General features: G+C 34.7%; 1 protein-coding gene across 1 annotated transcript; it reads right to left on the bottom strand.

Moving 5' to 3' along the window:
* Positions 1–9,342: 9,342 nt before the first annotated feature.
* Positions 9,343–12,297, bottom strand: LOC120076536 (very-long-chain 3-oxoacyl-CoA reductase 1). The gene is made up of 3 exons (XM_039030392.1): positions 11,438–12,297; positions 11,237–11,306; positions 9,343–9,883 (listed from the first exon to the last, which is right to left on the bottom strand). Exons 1-3 carry the CDS (start codon positions 12,073–12,075, stop codon positions 9,629–9,631), a joined length of 963 nt encoding a protein of 320 aa, XP_038886320.1. The 5' UTR covers positions 12,076–12,297; the 3' UTR covers positions 9,343–9,628.
* Between the last annotated feature and the right edge of the window lie 4,229 nt (positions 12,298–16,526).

Here is a 16,526-nt window from a genome sequence, read left to right as displayed (position 1 = left end):
AATACATATGAAAAAAACAATTCTTAATAATAAGTTTCAAACATCAAAACTAAACATTAAGAGAAACATGGAAAGAACTCTAAATCTCATGATGCGGACGCTTAAAAACTAGTCCCAGTGACACGATCACGAATTCCGCTGCGCCATCGCCGGTGCATTTCTACACTTACCTGAAACATCAACATAAGAAAGAATGAGTATGAAATACTCAGTAAGTAGCCCCACCACTGGGGTCAAGCTAGGCATCTATGTCCTCTAGATACCCACATATGGCACATAAACACATGGAACAGACAAGAGACTTTGTCCTATCTTATTGTAGTTAAGTATGCCCACAAAACTGGTGGATCCCAAAGGAACCACAAAACTGGTGAATCCCGGAGGAAACACAAAACTGGTGAATCCTTAAGGAAACACAAAACTGGTGAATCCCGAAGGAAACACAAAATTGGTGAATCCCAAAGGAAACACAAACTGGTGAATCCCGAAGGAAACACAAACTGGTGAATCCCGAAGGAAACACAAACTGGTGAATCCTAAGGGAAACACAAAACTGGTGAGCATCTAACTAATCAATGAGGATATTCACACAGTCTCAACGTTCAAAGAATCAACATCGTACAATTCTAAAACATACATGAAATCTTTGGTACCATGGCTCCATCACATACACATAATCCTCAACAACATATTATACAACATTCATGTAGACCTTACATCATAATTTTACAACATATAAGTATGCCTCAACACCAGCAGATCAGACGTCAACATATGAAAACACATACCATCACATACTAACGATCAAGTGCTTAGGCGTGTATTTGAACAATTCAGTACTCATGCCAGAACATACTTTGATTCAGGTCATATTATCAATCAACATACTAACCATTTACCATAACATACACTCACCATGCTAGCATACAACTAAAGGCTGGCCCGTGGGCAGTTCCAGTGGTAAGATTACTTACCTCAAAGTCAAGTTCAGATATTAATCCAAGCTAATGCTCTTCAACAAAATAAACCTTGAATTAAGTCCCCTAATATAGGCATAATACTAAATTTCAGTCTTTGGAATCAGGACCCAACATAAAAATTTAATCAGACGGTCACCAAAACTTACCCAAACGAAACTCGCAAAATTTCGACTCCAAAATTTCGTCTTAGCAGATTTTAGAACTCATACCAAAACGCCAATCTGAAAATGATTTTAGTCCAAAATTAGTAACTTAATTTTCTTATAGGTACCCTTAACCCAAAAGACAAACAGCCCAACTACTCACCCAAACTTAACAATTCCTGACGAAAAACCAGTCTTCTTCTCGATGAGCAACGTCCTCAAAATCCTCTGAATATCGCTTCTGAAAGTCCAAACTTAACGGATTTTAACCAAAATTATTCCAAAACAAACCACACCCAAACTTCCAGGAAAACACCTAAAACTAAGAATCTTACCCAAAAGAGATGTGACAGCAACCGCGACGACGGTAGGAGCTGGGCGATGTCAGACAAAGAAGTGGCTCTGGACAACAAGATGGATTAGCAACAACGTCGAACCCACGATCTTAGATCTGGCACCCGTGGATGGTTGAGAGTTGACAACGACCAACACGGCGTGAGCAGAGGCGTGCGAAACCTCAGTGCGAAACGTCGCGCGGCGAGGAGAGGCACGGACATGCAACTAAGAAGGGAGAGATCACCCGGTTTGGGTGCCGATGCTCGTGGAAGCACAGTTAGGCAAGGGTTGTCGAGAGAGAGAGAGATGTGAACGGTAGAGTTGATCGGCGAGCGGCTGGATTCGTGGCTGATGCGGATGTTCCAGCGTCTGATCTAGCGCGGCGGCTGAAGGAGGAAGAAAAATGAAGGGGGGTTTCGCATGAGAGTGAGGCCGTGAGGGAGAGGGTTATTCTTTTTATTTTTAAAATAATAATAATAAAAGGAAAATAGTACAATTATAATTAAATATTTTCCTTATCCACCTTATACCATTTAAAATTCTTTTCCTTTCCAAGAAAAATAAATTCTTGCCTAAATTCCAAATTGAGTTTGACAATTGAAAAGAATTTAAATAATTTTCCACGCCAACACTTAAATCCTCGCACTTATACTTTAAATTCAAAAATTCCAAAAACTGCCCTTCCACTAAGAATAATTACTGAAAAGGGAAAAAATTAAATTATTTAAATAAAAAGGCGCGGGATGTTACAAGACCCTTTCTACCGCAGGCACAAGACAAACTAGTTTCCTTGGCTACAAAATCTGAAGCCTCGATGTTCCAACGACACACGTCTCCTTGACATAGGGATGTCACGAGATAGCACGCACTTGATAGGACCTTGGCACGGGATCCACCGGCAGTGCTTCAGAGGTACCAACTCCTCAACAAACCGAGTCAATAGCGAAGGCCCACCAAAGATTCTTCGCTTCGTGATCTCTCAAGTCCTTGAAGAAAGAGGTTCAGGGGTGACTACAAAAATGGAGACTAAATGTAAATCGTATAGTTAAAAAAAGACGAAATGAGAGACTATATATAATATATATATATATATAATATATATAATAAGGAGGATGACGTACCAGTAGGTTGAGAGCGTTTAGAGCCATCGGATCATCCAGAACCCTCTCAAGAAAATCGACATCCGATGCCCTGTGCTTTTTGGAGGGTCGCTTCCAATAACGATTGTCGGTACTACTATGACTGTTCTCCTCAATCGATTTGGAAGCATCTTTTTGTGTGATCGCTGTCACCTCCTCAGTCAGGTGAAGTTGCTTCCCTCCATGGTTGGTCCCTTTACCTTTGGGTAGTCTTGGTGATGTTGGGGGAAGAATAGCACTAGTCACTAACAAATGACGATTCTCTTCAAAGTAGTTCCCGTGCTTTGTTAACCACTAATCCTTGAACCGTGGGGTAACATGAGTGTGCGGATCCAATGTATGGGCAGGCAAGAATACCTGAGACAAGGGCTTGCGTCTCGTGCATACTCTTCAGTAATGTAAAACGTTCTTCGGTGTAGGGGCGGGAGGTATTCCCCCTATATCATTTGGAATATCTTGATGAAAGCCGAATTGTCGGCCGAAGCGAAAGGGACTATATGACTCTATAGTTCGGACATTCCCACATTGGGAGGATAAGTAGCCTGATTGCATGCTGGAGAAATAACTGGACTTCAGAAAAGATAGGTCTATACCGTCAGTTAGGCGTTCATGCCTGCTCCTGTTCTGAATGCTTACGTGCCATTGAATACTAGCGCTGCTATGGATCAATTCCCGTGCCTCGTACTTGTCGAAGTAAATCGAGCCACCTTCACCAGAAAAGCCTGCCATCTTGGGACTTCGAACAGCTGCAGGAATAGGGTAATGCATGTTGAAGTAATGGGCCAGCCAACTATGGACATAATGCATGGGGAAGTGAAAGTTCATATGCCCGATTGGGTTTGAAGCCTCTGCTATCAGCCCTGGGCCATGATAGATGTTGGCCAAGACCGGAATGGCGAGACTATAGACAATCCCGTGAGCCATCAAACTAGCCATTCTGAAGACTCCAGGGCGAAGGTAACCTCCCTTCTGGGGAAATACATAAAGACATAACCAGCAGAATAAAAAGGCGGCCAGATAGGTTTTGTCCTTCAACTCGTCTCCTACCTCTAGCTCTGCGAATAGCATGTTTTCCCTGCTCGACCAATCTCGAAACTCGATATGTGTACCGTCAGGATTTTACATAGACCGGGATCAAGAAGCTTTCTTTTGCTTTCGTGTAACGGGCTTGTAATATTTGTGAGCCCCTAAGAACCAAAAAGAGATCCAGGAGCTGATAGACACTGAGGATTCATGCTTCGAGGGAGTCATGCGATTTTCTCTCTACGAGCACACTATCGAAAAATACGCCTGAAAAAGGTATTCACACGTTTTCGGCAAGCACCTCTCTTTGTCGCGGTGATCGGTTAGCTCTTTGAAGGAAGGAACCACTTCCTCGTAAAAGCTTCCTTTGACTAGAAGACCCCCAAGCAACCAGAGGTCCCCTAAAGAAATTGGTGCTTCGCCCGCCGCGGTATGAAGAGTGTTGGTTGAAGGGCACCAGGCTTCACGGAAAGCTCGAACTATGTCATCATTGCGATCATATGTGTACAAAGAGGTCGTCACTTCGCCAAGAAAACTAATGTCACAAAGGAATCGCTCGTTTCGACCTACTACAACCTCAAGCCACTCCCAGTAACAGTCAATGAAGTTGAATTCTCCAAGGACTTTTGTCATGACGGTCCAGCGAACCTGACCCTCAATTATGCGACGTCCAAGAGTTAACACTCGATCTGGATTAGGGGTCTCCTCATGAATAGAAGATCACAAGATCCATGCACACTCTCCTCAGGTCAAGGGCGCTTCCGTCAACAATTTGGAAAGGATCATGTTGTCATCTAGACTTGGCCAGCGATCAGCGAAAGGACCAACTAATGATTTTGCCACAGGAAGGTTAAGTCTTTCCTTCATGGGCTGACTCTGATCTTTAAGAATCACGAGATGTCTCTCATTAGATAAAACATGCTTGGTAAAGTAAACCATTGTTCTGCACAAAAAAAAAAAAAAGAAAAAGAAAAAAAAAAAGAAAAGAAATGTCACAGGGGGATAAGGTTCAACCATTAAAAAAAAAAAACCCTATCCTCCGTGACAATTTGCTAAAAGAAAGAGATTGGGGGTACCGTAGTAGACCCTTCTAAGATTGAATGAGAGAGTTGTAAGCCTTTGTAGGGCCCCTCTCATGATGACCAGGATGCACGAGCGGCACACGAGGCAGACCTTTCCGGGATCCCCCCTAAGATGACCGAACGGAAGAGTTGTAAGCCTTTGCGGGGCCCCTCTCATGACGATCAGGATGCACGAACGACGCTACAAGGTAGACCTTTCGAAGATCCTCCCTAGTGTGATCGAATGGGAGAGTTGTAAGCCTTTGCGGGGCTTCTCTCATGACGGTCAGGATGCATGAATGGTGCTATAAGACAGATCTTTTGAGGATCTTCTCTAGGGTGATCGAATGGGAGAGTTGTAAGCCTTTGCGGGGCCCCTCCCAGGACAATCAGGATGCACGAACAGCGCTACGAGGCAGACCTTTTGAGGATCCTTCTTAGGGTGATCGAATGGGAGAGTTGTAAGCCTTTGCGAGGTCCCTCCTATGACGATAAGGATGCACGAACACGAGGAGGAACATGGATATAATAGACAGACCATGCCAGAGTTATCCTTATGTACACCAAGGAGTCGGTCAGGCAGACGTGAGAGGAAAAATCCACCCTGATTACTGATGGGCCAGCGAGATTAAAAAAATGGTTGTGCTTCCTTAAGTTACGCTTCAACTCCTACAAAAAGCAGGGGACGAGTTAGTAAAAAAATAAGTAAGTAAATAAATAAATAGTAAAAGAAAAAAAGTTGGAAAGAAAACTGGAAAGAGAAAACAAAAAAAAAAAGAAAATAAGATAGAGAAAAAAAATAGAAGAAAGAAAGAAAAGGAGATCATGAAGAAAAAAAATAAAAAAAAAAACAAAAACAAATTAGAAAAAAAAATTAGGGAAATAAAACAAGAAAAAAAATGGGAAATAAGATAGTGAAAAAAAAAAAGAAAAAAGAAAGAAAAGAAAGGGAGATCGTGAAGGAGAAAAAAATGAAGAAAAAAATTTTAGGGAAAGAAAACAGAGGAATAAAAGAGAAAAAGAAAGAAAAAAAAAAGTCCTAATTTTCTATCTCTCTCTTTCTCGCTTGCAGCCTCCCTCCCCCCAAAGTTTTTCTTAGTCCTCAATCTCTACCCATTCTCTTTGCCAGCAACCACCCATCAAACATGGAGGTGAGCGGCGGCAGACGACCCACTTCCAAAGATGGAAATGTGGGAAGCGTTCAAAGATTGCAGCAATATCGACGACCAAAAAAAAAGGAGGACATCAACATCATCCATTCCGATGGCCTCTACCATACGATAGCGATGATGCAAGCAGCGACATTAATTGGTCATCCCCACTCGTTTCAGCGATATAAAAATGAAAAGGATTAAGAAATTATAAACAAGGATTGGTCATCCCTGCTGGATCCGCTCATTGAAGTAGCGAAGATATCGCAATATACAGTCCATGATGACCATATACATGCCAGCGACCATAGAAACTGCTTTTTTGCATGCAGAAATAACAAGAGTGGTAATACAAAGAAGATTACTTTTAGACTGTCGATCCAAAAGCTCCAATACAAGATTCAACTCCATTCTTCTTTATCAAATGAAGCCATTGGAAGGTTGGGGATTATGGAAATAAACAAAGATGGCAAAAAACAAAAAGAAAAAGNGAAGGAGAGTTGAACACTGAGATAATGAAAACGATGTGTGTTGCCCAGTATATATAACCAGATTCTAACGGGATTCTCTCATAATCTGTTGAAATTTCATAAGATTGTGTTATCTAAACTAAATTCAAAATGGTGGATGGTTGGTTTGAAATTCTGATTTTTAGCTAAAATTGGTTGGGATGAAAAGAAAATCCAATGGATTGTCAGCCCAAATTCATTTCAAAGGAGGACTGTTGTTCAGTTAAAAAAAAAAAAAAAAAAAGTCAATTGAATCCAAATTCAAGATCTTTGTAGTATGGGAACTTTATCTTGAAACAAAATCCCAATATATTCAACTAAAAAAAGTATGGAATCTTAAGTCTAAATTTCAGGCAAAATCCAAAGTTATCCAAACTTCATGTGAAAATTAGATTAATATTGGAATTACACTGAAATTGGGAGTCATTGGTCTATTCTTATCCAAACCAAATTTTGGGCCTCAATTTCACCTCAAATCATAAAATCTTAGCATATTCCAAATTTTTATCTCAATCCAAAGTTCATTTGAGATTCAATTATACCCCAATTTCAAAACTTCGACATAATTTAAGTGTTGCCTCAAATCAAAATATGGGCGCACTCCAAAGTTCATCAAATCAAAGTAGAAGTAAAGAGAAAGACAAAGTTGAATTTTACTTCAAATTGAATATATTCTAAAAAAAGAAAAAGAAAAAAAGAGATTGGTAAAATTTGGGATACTACTCAAGAATTCAATATGCAAATAAAGTGGAGCATAAATTCTACTTTAGCTCAAACAAAAGTTTACTCTCAAACAAGAAAGTCAAGAATTAAAGTTCATCTTTTGTTTACTTGGCCTAAGTGCATCGAGCAAACAAATTTCAAATCAAAATTTTGAGCTAAAATCACATATTTTGATCAAAATGATGTATCAAATTAAAGGAGTTAAAATCACACATTGATTTCAAATTATCTTTTTCGAGATCCACCCACCGTATAGATGTGCATAAATCTCGAAAAAAGTGCATTTGTTGAATGAGAAATTTTGGACCAATCACAAATTACCACGTCATTCATGAAGAAATTCCAAACCATCAAATATGGAATAAATTAGGAGTTGACATGTGTCCCAAATTGGAATTGAAGACAAATTCTGATGACGCCACATGATTTCATCAAACCATTGATTAATTTGGCCCAATTTGATATTAATTTTTAGGTTAAAATCCAAATAAGCCCAAAAATGAGCTGAATTTGATCTAAATATTGAATCAAACCCAAGTTCAACCAATCGGGCCCAAGGACCAGGCCTATGGACCAACCAAACCCAAGCCCATAAAGTCCACCAGAGAACTCTATAAATAGAGGAAGTGGGCAACATTTTCTACCTTCAAAGAGCGTAGAGAGAATTCATCGAAAGATAGAAGACCGTTGAAGATACAAAGACTCTTGTTCTGTGTTTTTCTTCTTTAAGTCAAGCACATTCACCCAACTGAGAGAGAATCAGATGATCAAGTATTAGAGATCGAATCACATCGCATCAAATCAACTTCAACATCAACACTAACTCAAGTTCAACTTCACGAAACATGTTTCTCTGGAAATATCGTGTGAACACACACTAAAAAGAATATTTATTTGACAAAGCTAAAAATGATATTTATTTTATATATTTATCTATATCTCACCTAATCAAATCTATCTTTTATTTTTCATGAGTTATATGCATCATTTTTTAAAAAAAGTATACCATATTCATTTTTTAAAAAAATAAAGCTATTTTTCTTAATATTTAAAAATTAATCTATAACAATTAAAATTATCACACTAAAAAATTATTTAAAATTTTAAATAACAAAAAATAAAATAAAATAAAAAGAAGTTGATTATAAGTCTATTTTTTAGTTATTATATCTAAAATGAGATGTTTTTGTATTTATTTACCATACACCCTAACTTGCTTTTTTAAGTTTAAGCTTTTGACATTTACTAAATACTATTTTCTTTTCACAACTGATTTTTCTAAATGCACAGCTATCATCAATTATTTTAAAAACTATAAGAATTTCAGATGGAACCTAATTTATATCCGATCAATTTTTTATCGACTAAATTAGTTGCCATTGGTTCCTAGAGTTGGTCCTCGAGTAGGTTGTTGGCGGTAGCCATATTGGAAGAGATAGAGGGATAGTGTGAGAGTATTTTGGTAATTTATTTAATTATAAAATTTTGGCAGTGGTTACATAATATCTTCCTATTTTATAATTCATCCATTATACCTGTTCAACCATTTTCTCAAATTTTTTTTATTTTTCTTATTTTATGTTTTCAATAATCCATATTGAAAAATATGGATCAAAATGCAACCCCAAGTTTGAATTAAATAAAGAAAAATCATACAATAAAAGTATATGATCAGAATAAGCACTCGTATTTTAAAGAACACACAATAATGGTGGTTACTGTTATTTTGGAGAAGAGATGGATGGATTGTTAGGTAAAATGTCTAATCTCTCATTCCACACAAGATGTATTTTGGTGAAATTATGGGTTCTAGAAGAAAGTTGTTACATTCAAAACTGTGTAATTGGTTTTGATACACAAGTTTAAATTAGAAAACTTATTTTGTTGAAAGTGTAAATTAATGAAAAAAATCTAATTCTTAGGTTTTAGTTTAAAGTGAAAAACAAAATAGGTATATATATAGAAAAGGTAAAGGTTTTTCCCATTTTGCATCTTCTATATATGATACAAATGATTGATTAATACATATTTATTATTTTTGGTTTTAACCCATTTCTTCTTTATCAAATAAACAAAAGCATCTCCTTAAAAATTTTATGAAAAATACATCATTGATGTATTATCCACTAAATTATTTTTGAATTAGCGAATCACTTTATAATAAAAGAAAAAACTTACCCATTTTCTTCCAACTTTATGAAAAGTAATTTGCAAAACATTTTGAAAATACATAACATCCAAAAAAAATCAAATGAACATGTAAAGAGGCTGATCAAATGGGCTAATGGGGATATTCATAAAAACTGTCATACGTGTAACATTTAAGATGAGAAGAGAACAAAATGGAGCACATCATTGCCTAGTCTTTTTACCTTCTCAAGAGAAAAATATCAAAAAAGGAGGATCTAAAATGGAAAAGATATATTGGAAGGTCATCAAAGAACAATAAAAGAAAACATTCAGATCTAGTATGCTTGTGTTCCAAATTTCAACAAAGTAGCTGAGACACTAAGGAGAAATGTTTTTCTTCTCCACAAATTAGAACTATATATCCTTAATCTTCCTACTCTTTCTTCCTGGAGTCCTTCAATTGTCCTCTCTTTCTGATGCCAAGACAAAAGTTCAAGCGCCAAGCATCGACAACAGACTCCGGCAACGAGTATGCCAAACCCCATAAAAGTTGATGGGGCCAATACGGTGTGCAGCGAGGCTCGTATCCAATCCAACGGAGAGCTGCTGCTGCATATCCATTCGTTGAAGGAACAAAGAAGGATGATCTTCGAATAGATGCCATCTTGGTGGCAACATATAGCGGAACCTGCGTCAACCAAGTTGTTAAATGAAGGGCTCAACAGATTTCTCATATTTTCCTTTTGTGGTTCAAAGCCACTCTAAAAATAAACAAAACTTGAGACAAACAAATCTATCAACTGCAGTACAAAACTATTATACTTTCACGTATCATGAACTTGTGATAACCGAAATAAATAAGGTGTTAACAACGACTTGGAAATCATCCTCTGTCAGAGAAAGATGCAAATGACAGACAACAAGCTTTCAATGTGCTTATACGGAAGCGGTACAGGACAGCATATCAAGGGATAAACCTGTCTACTTTAATAGGAAAACAAAAGAATGTGGCAAAAGTTGACAAGCAAAATCAAATACCAAACTTAAAATATCTGTTGCAATGCTTTCTAGTAATTTACCCACTAATTCTAACAAAGAGTAAGTACAATCTTTTGAGACATGCTATTTTCAACAAAACAAGTCTTGAAGACCTGACAATAGAATAAATCTTTCAAAACTCAAAATTTCGACAAAAATTTAGTTCTAGTGTTGCTTTTCTTCTCCATTTCATAAAGTCCACACTAGATGGATGTTTTACATTCATTAAATGCACATGAGAATACTTTCACTGAATTGATACTTCGGGAAGTTTTTAATACTTCTCTGTAACTTTTATAACCATTTTACAGCCTTGCAAAACTATAGACGGAGCCACAGAAGGAGTATCCAACAACTTCAAGATAAAGGTAAAAAAAAAAAAGTGATTTTCACAGACTGATCAGCAAAAGAAAGGCCTTGTTTCACCATTTTTTTAACCATCAACTAAATGAGTTCGGGATGATCATTTAGAATAGTGTTAAGGACACTTTTTCAGTAAACCCATTAGAAAAGAACCACACATTATGTGCTTCTTTTAATAGCAGTATAAAGTGTTTTTAAAATTTCAGAGGTATGTTTGGTATAGCTTGTGAGAGTAATGTCTTTAAGTGAACTATTCTCCTAACCTAACACTCCTAGAAATAACACTAATAGTGCTCTAAGCCAAAAAAGAATTTAAACACGTTTTCCTTTCTTTCTAATTTTCCAAACGTATTCTTAAATCTTAACTTAACAAAACATGATAACAAGTTAGAAAAGCAGTTTTAACGAGTTAAGAGACCTTTTAGCATCAAATCATGCCAAACTCACACAAGAGGTTATTTGAAGAAAACAAAAACCTTTTTTCTTTCTTTTTTTTAGTTCAACAACATTAGTATACGTGGACGTGGGGAATTCGAACTTCAAATCACTTGGTCGAAGGACATATGTTTTAACTAGTTGAACTTCACTAGATTATTTTGACAATAGATCTGACCCAGGAACCAACAACAAGAGATATTACCTGACATTGCACATCAATTCCACTCTTCTTGTACTCCACATACAGGCACCTCGAGAATTGGTCGATGTACCTGGAAATTATTCCAACATTCATCATTCTTCCAGTAAGATACAACATCGCATAACGGAAATATACATAAGCTATGGTGAAACAAAGATACGAAACTTCAGTAATACGAACAAATGAATAAAGGGGTCTTACGCTTTGGTGGCAGCATAGACAGTATACAGGGGATCTGAGGGAATAACAATGGCAGCACCAGAACCAATGTTAACAATGGCGCCTCTCTTCCTCTTCAACATTCCAGGCAAAACAGCATGAGTCACCTTGGTGGTGCCTTCAACATTAACCTTGATTAAGTTATTCAGAAGCTCCTCATCCACTTCGTGAAAAAACCTTCCATACGGATACGAAACCCCGACGTTGTTAATCAAAACCCCAACATCCAACCCTTCGATCGCTTCGGTGATTCTCTTAATCCCTTCTGAGAGATCGCCGGAGAAATCAACAATTACGGACTTTATCTGAATGCTGCCGTATTTAGCAACGATTGAATCCGAAACGTCTTTGAGTTTCTCAGGGTTCCGACCCACCAAAACGAGATTGAGACCTTTGCGAGCCAATTGAAAAGCGAAACTCTTACCGATTCCATCAGTGGGTCCGGTGACGAGAGCCCATGAACCGTATTTCTTGAGATTCTTTGGGGGTCGAAGGAAATTGACATAGATCCCTTTGAGAAAGATTAGTAAGAATTTCAGAGCGGAGAGAGAACCCAATGCGAATAGGAAGAAAACCCAGAAGGGCTGGGATTTAAGCTGCTCAAAACAACTGAGCTCCATGTTTGAACTGGGAGAATTTGGGAGTAGAAATCTGGGTTTTAAAGGAACAAAAGGCAGATTTCTAAGGAAATGGAGAGGAAGATAAAGAAAAAGATGGAGGGGATTTCATTTATGGAAACGGATGATGGGTTGCTGAAGTAGATGAGCAAACCGCCTCATTAAGAATCTTACCACTTCCAATGGAGAGTTTTGTGTTTCAGCTTTTAGGTGAGAACTGCATGGTTTTAGGGGAAGTTATCAGAAATTGCAAGCTACCATCTTGATTGAAAACTCGTAAAAATAATTAAACTCGTTAGATTATATATCGAGATTATGTAATCTTGATGCTAATCTCCGACAAAATAACACTGAGATTCTATATATTTAAATTTTCTAGGTGAAATCCCATCGAAATTCATATATTTGAGTTTTATTGTGGAACCTCATACGGGATTAAATTCTACATATATCCCAAATCTTAACCAATTTTTAGAAAAAATTTAGGAAAAGAATCGATTTGGAAAACCTAATTTGATAATTGGAATACGTATTTGGAATTTTAAAAATTCAAAAAACATAAATTAGGCTAAAGATTTGAAAATTTTGTTATAGTATTTAGTAAACATAACCAAATTTGGAGAAAATTTGAAAATAGTAAAAGATTTGGGAAGAATACAAAAAAAAATTAGCAAATCTCAACCTGTAAAGCAAGATGTACTGAGAAGACAAAAAAAATGGATAAGTTGAAAATTTTTTGATTTTTTTAACTAATTCTCGATGGTCAATCTTGCATGAGATAGACCAAGAAAAACTATTTTTATGAATTTTCAAAAAACGTGCTAGTTTTGTAAGGTAAAAACTTAAGCATGCTATTTATTTCCCGAGTTTTAGGCCGAACGGAAAAGAGTTATCAATTAAATATATACGGTCTCGATTTTACAGAAATGTTTGATGGTTTATATCCTATTTTGATATTTGAACTTTTATTCTATTTTGGTCTCTAAATTTTCAAAAACGACCATTTTAGTCCTTTGAACTTAAAAAAAAGTGTTTATTTTGTTATATACTATTAAGATTTTGTTAACTCTCCGATGAAATCACGCTAGTATGTGTTGAGCAAAATAAGGATGAATTAAAATGCCAGCAACCAATTCGATAAAGTATTGAACAACCAAAATCTTGAACACAAAATGACTTTTGAGTTCTATAGAATATTGTTTATTTTGCAGTATAGTCATCTAAAAATACAAGTGGCTTTATCATTTTGTTTAAGAGTTAACAAAATTTAATGACATGGATCAAAGTAAGCACTTTTTAAAAGTTTATAGATTAGAATGGACATTTTTTAAAAGTTTATGAATAACAATAGAACAAGTTTCAAAGTTCAGAAACTAAAATAGATAAATAGGAGGGCGAAAAACCAAAACTTGCTAGTAAATCTTAGCATGTGCAGCCTTCATTTAATAATTCTTTTATTTTTTTATTTTTAGTTTTTAAAAAATTAAGTTTATCAACCACTCTGCCACCTTTAAATTTTTTGCTTTGGTATCTATTTTTTTATCGTTGTTTTAAAAATCAAGTCAATTTTTAAAAATAAGACTCGTTTACTTATAATGTTTTACATATTTCTTAAGTATAAGAGCTGAATTCTTTGCCAAATTTCAAAAGCAAAACAAGTTTTAAAAAATTATGACCCTATTTGGTAACCATTTCAATTTTTGTTTTTTATTTTGAAAATTAAGTCTATTTCTTCTTCATTTCTTATCATGATTTGCATCTTTCTTAAATATAATAGTTGAATTTCTAGTCAAATTCAAAAAATAAAAACAAGTTTTTTAAAGCTACTTTTTTTAGTTGACATGGTTTTTTAAACTATTGGTAAAAAGAAGATAACAAGGAAATAAAATTAGAGGTAAAAACAAGCATCTTAAGGCTTAACTTTTTTTTTTAAAAAAAAAAACCAAATAGTTATCAAATACGGCCTAGAAAAATAGTTTTTAAATACTTTTTTGTTTTAAATACTTTTTTGTTTTCTTAAATTTGGCTAAGAATTAAACTATTATATGTAAGGAATATGCAAACCTATGTAAGAAAATGAGAGAAAATATACTTAATTTTTAAAAATTAAAAATCGAAAATAATTATTAAATGAGTGCTTAGTTTGATATTTCAATAGATTAGAAAATAACTCTCTACCACAAATGTATTATTAATTTTCCAATAAACTTTGCAGACATATTCCCATGTAAATAAAAAAGGAGAGTAGTAATCTTCAAGTAAGTTGTTGAATATCTATATCCATTTAACATAGGAGACGCAGTTTGTCATGCTCAAAGATCAAATATGCTCTCACAGGCGTTTGGGATAAGAAATTGGATATTATACTCCTAAATTATTATAGTTGAGTTATAATAGTTTGTACTTCGAGTGTAGATTTCTTCGATTTGAGTTATAATAGAATGTGTTTGAGGTGTAAACTATTTTAGTTTGAGAAGTAAGTAGTAAACATTATAACAAATAATAAATAAATGATGAATGTAAAATAGTAAAAATTGTAGTAAATAGTAAATACGGTAGCAAATGAGTGTTTTGAAATAATGTTGACTATAGTTAATTGAAAACTATAAAATAGTATTTACTATAATAAGAAATGGTTACTACAGTCTTAAGATAATCTTTATCTCAAACGTCCCTTTAGAGTTTGAAATTATAGAATTCACTTATTACAAGGTGGTTAGCATTGACTTTTGTAGTTTATTATTATTATTATAGAAGGATGGAATCGTTTAATTGTAATAAAAATAACTGCACATGTTATGTGTACTTTATTACAGTTTAATGGTCAGATAGGTTACCTTCGACTTAAATGGTTATATTCATAGAAAAATTAAATCATCTTTTTTATTTTTTTTAAAAATGTATTATAATTAAAATGTGGGGTGGAGAAATCGAATCTCAAACCTCGAGATCGATAATACAAACATTATGCCAGTTGAGGTACGCTCATGTTGGCTAACTCATTTTTTTTTTCATAATTTTGGATGTTTAATTTTGGTTCAACTCTCAAATGGAGTTGAATCCAACCAATTACACCTTTAATTTAAGTAATTTCTGAAAACAAAAAACCCTCTAACCATATGAAATTGATACATATTAGAGTTATTCTATCTATTTATATTATATTTAAAAACATAGTATCATTATACTTTTAAAAAAATATGTCACTTTGCCAATTATCAGTATAGGATTTTTCTTTTTTGGACAATAGTATGATATTTTGTTAGAGAAAATTAGGAACCCATAAATCTCAGTGAAATAATTACATAATTGGAACTAAAAGGAAATATAGAAAATTATTGTAAATTTGAGGAGTACGACGGAAACACAGATGTCAATAAAATATAATATTAAAATAAATAAAAAATAATAAACTAAACTAAACATAATATATAAATATAAGAAATAAATAAGTAACAAAAGTAAATAAAATAAAAAGGATGAATTTCTCCACCTTCTCAAATATTTTTGAATTTTGTCCAATATGTGTCTTTCAAAATCCACAAAATGTCATAATTTGGCAAGTAGGAAGTCCATTACATAGATACTAAAAATGAATATTTATAAGATACATGGACAACTCTTTAAAAAATAAAGAAATGACACATGATCAATGAACACTAAGTATGAACATCTAATGAATATCTATTTTTTATAATATTTATAATAAAAATTCAATTATGAGATATGGGAATATTGAATAACTTTTGGCACGGCCAATAATAACGAAGAGTGGGTAGATGAGGCGCTCGCCAACTAATTACCTAAATAACCAATGACCATCCTCTGATCTGTCACTCACCACTCCTCGGTCCTCTCAAATTACAACCAACTGCCCCACATTATTATTTTTTTTACATAAAAAGTGTTCGAAGAAAAAAGTGAAAAATTAGACTTTTCTAAAAACAATCGATATATACACAATAAACCTGAACTATTTGAAATATGTTGTAAATTCGTGGAGTACAACAACGCATAACGAGAATATAGATATAGAAAAAATATAGTAAAATAATATATAATATAATAAAATAATGAATGTTATGTAATACCTTATAAACACATTACTTTATCTAATTAGACCCAAGTATAAATCTAAATAGAATCTTAATAAGTCCAGGGTCGAACTCAGAGATTGCGTTCTATTGATGCGATGACAACGAATGTTTCGATCTTGACACAATTTTTTGTTAAATATGCGATGAGTTGATATACCTATACTGGCAAATAAGGATGAATGCGATGAGGGTCACAAGCGTAAGTAAAACAGCCTAAGCGGAGAGATGTAGATTACTAATGAATAAAATAGGGTTGAGAGAAATATTCACTAATATTTCCTAAGCAAATGCATAAACCATGTGTTCGCAAATCACTCAAAATCATAAGTTACACTTCTTAGTGCATTTAGCCACAAT

Source organism: Benincasa hispida, chromosome 4, assembly GCF_009727055.1.
Source record: "Benincasa hispida cultivar B227 chromosome 4, ASM972705v1, whole genome shotgun sequence".
NCBI lineage: Eukaryota > Viridiplantae > Streptophyta > Magnoliopsida > Cucurbitales > Cucurbitaceae > Benincasa > Benincasa hispida.
This window is presented reverse-complemented; position numbering and strand designations above follow the sequence as displayed.

Excerpts from the sequence above, each read along its gene's own strand:
- LOC120076536 (XM_039030392.1), bottom strand. The coding sequence starts at position 12,075 with ATGGAGCTCAGTTGTTTTGAGCAGCTTAAATCCCAGCCCTTCTGGGTT. Across the intron at positions 11,307-11,437 it reads GTCTATGCTGCCACCAAAGC|GTACATCGACCAATTCTCGA; the intron begins GTAAGACCCCTT and ends AATAATTTCCAG. Across the intron at positions 9,884-11,236 it reads GAATTGATGTGCAATGTCAG|GTTCCGCTATATGTTGCCAC; the intron begins GTAATATCTCTT and ends TGGTTGACGCAG.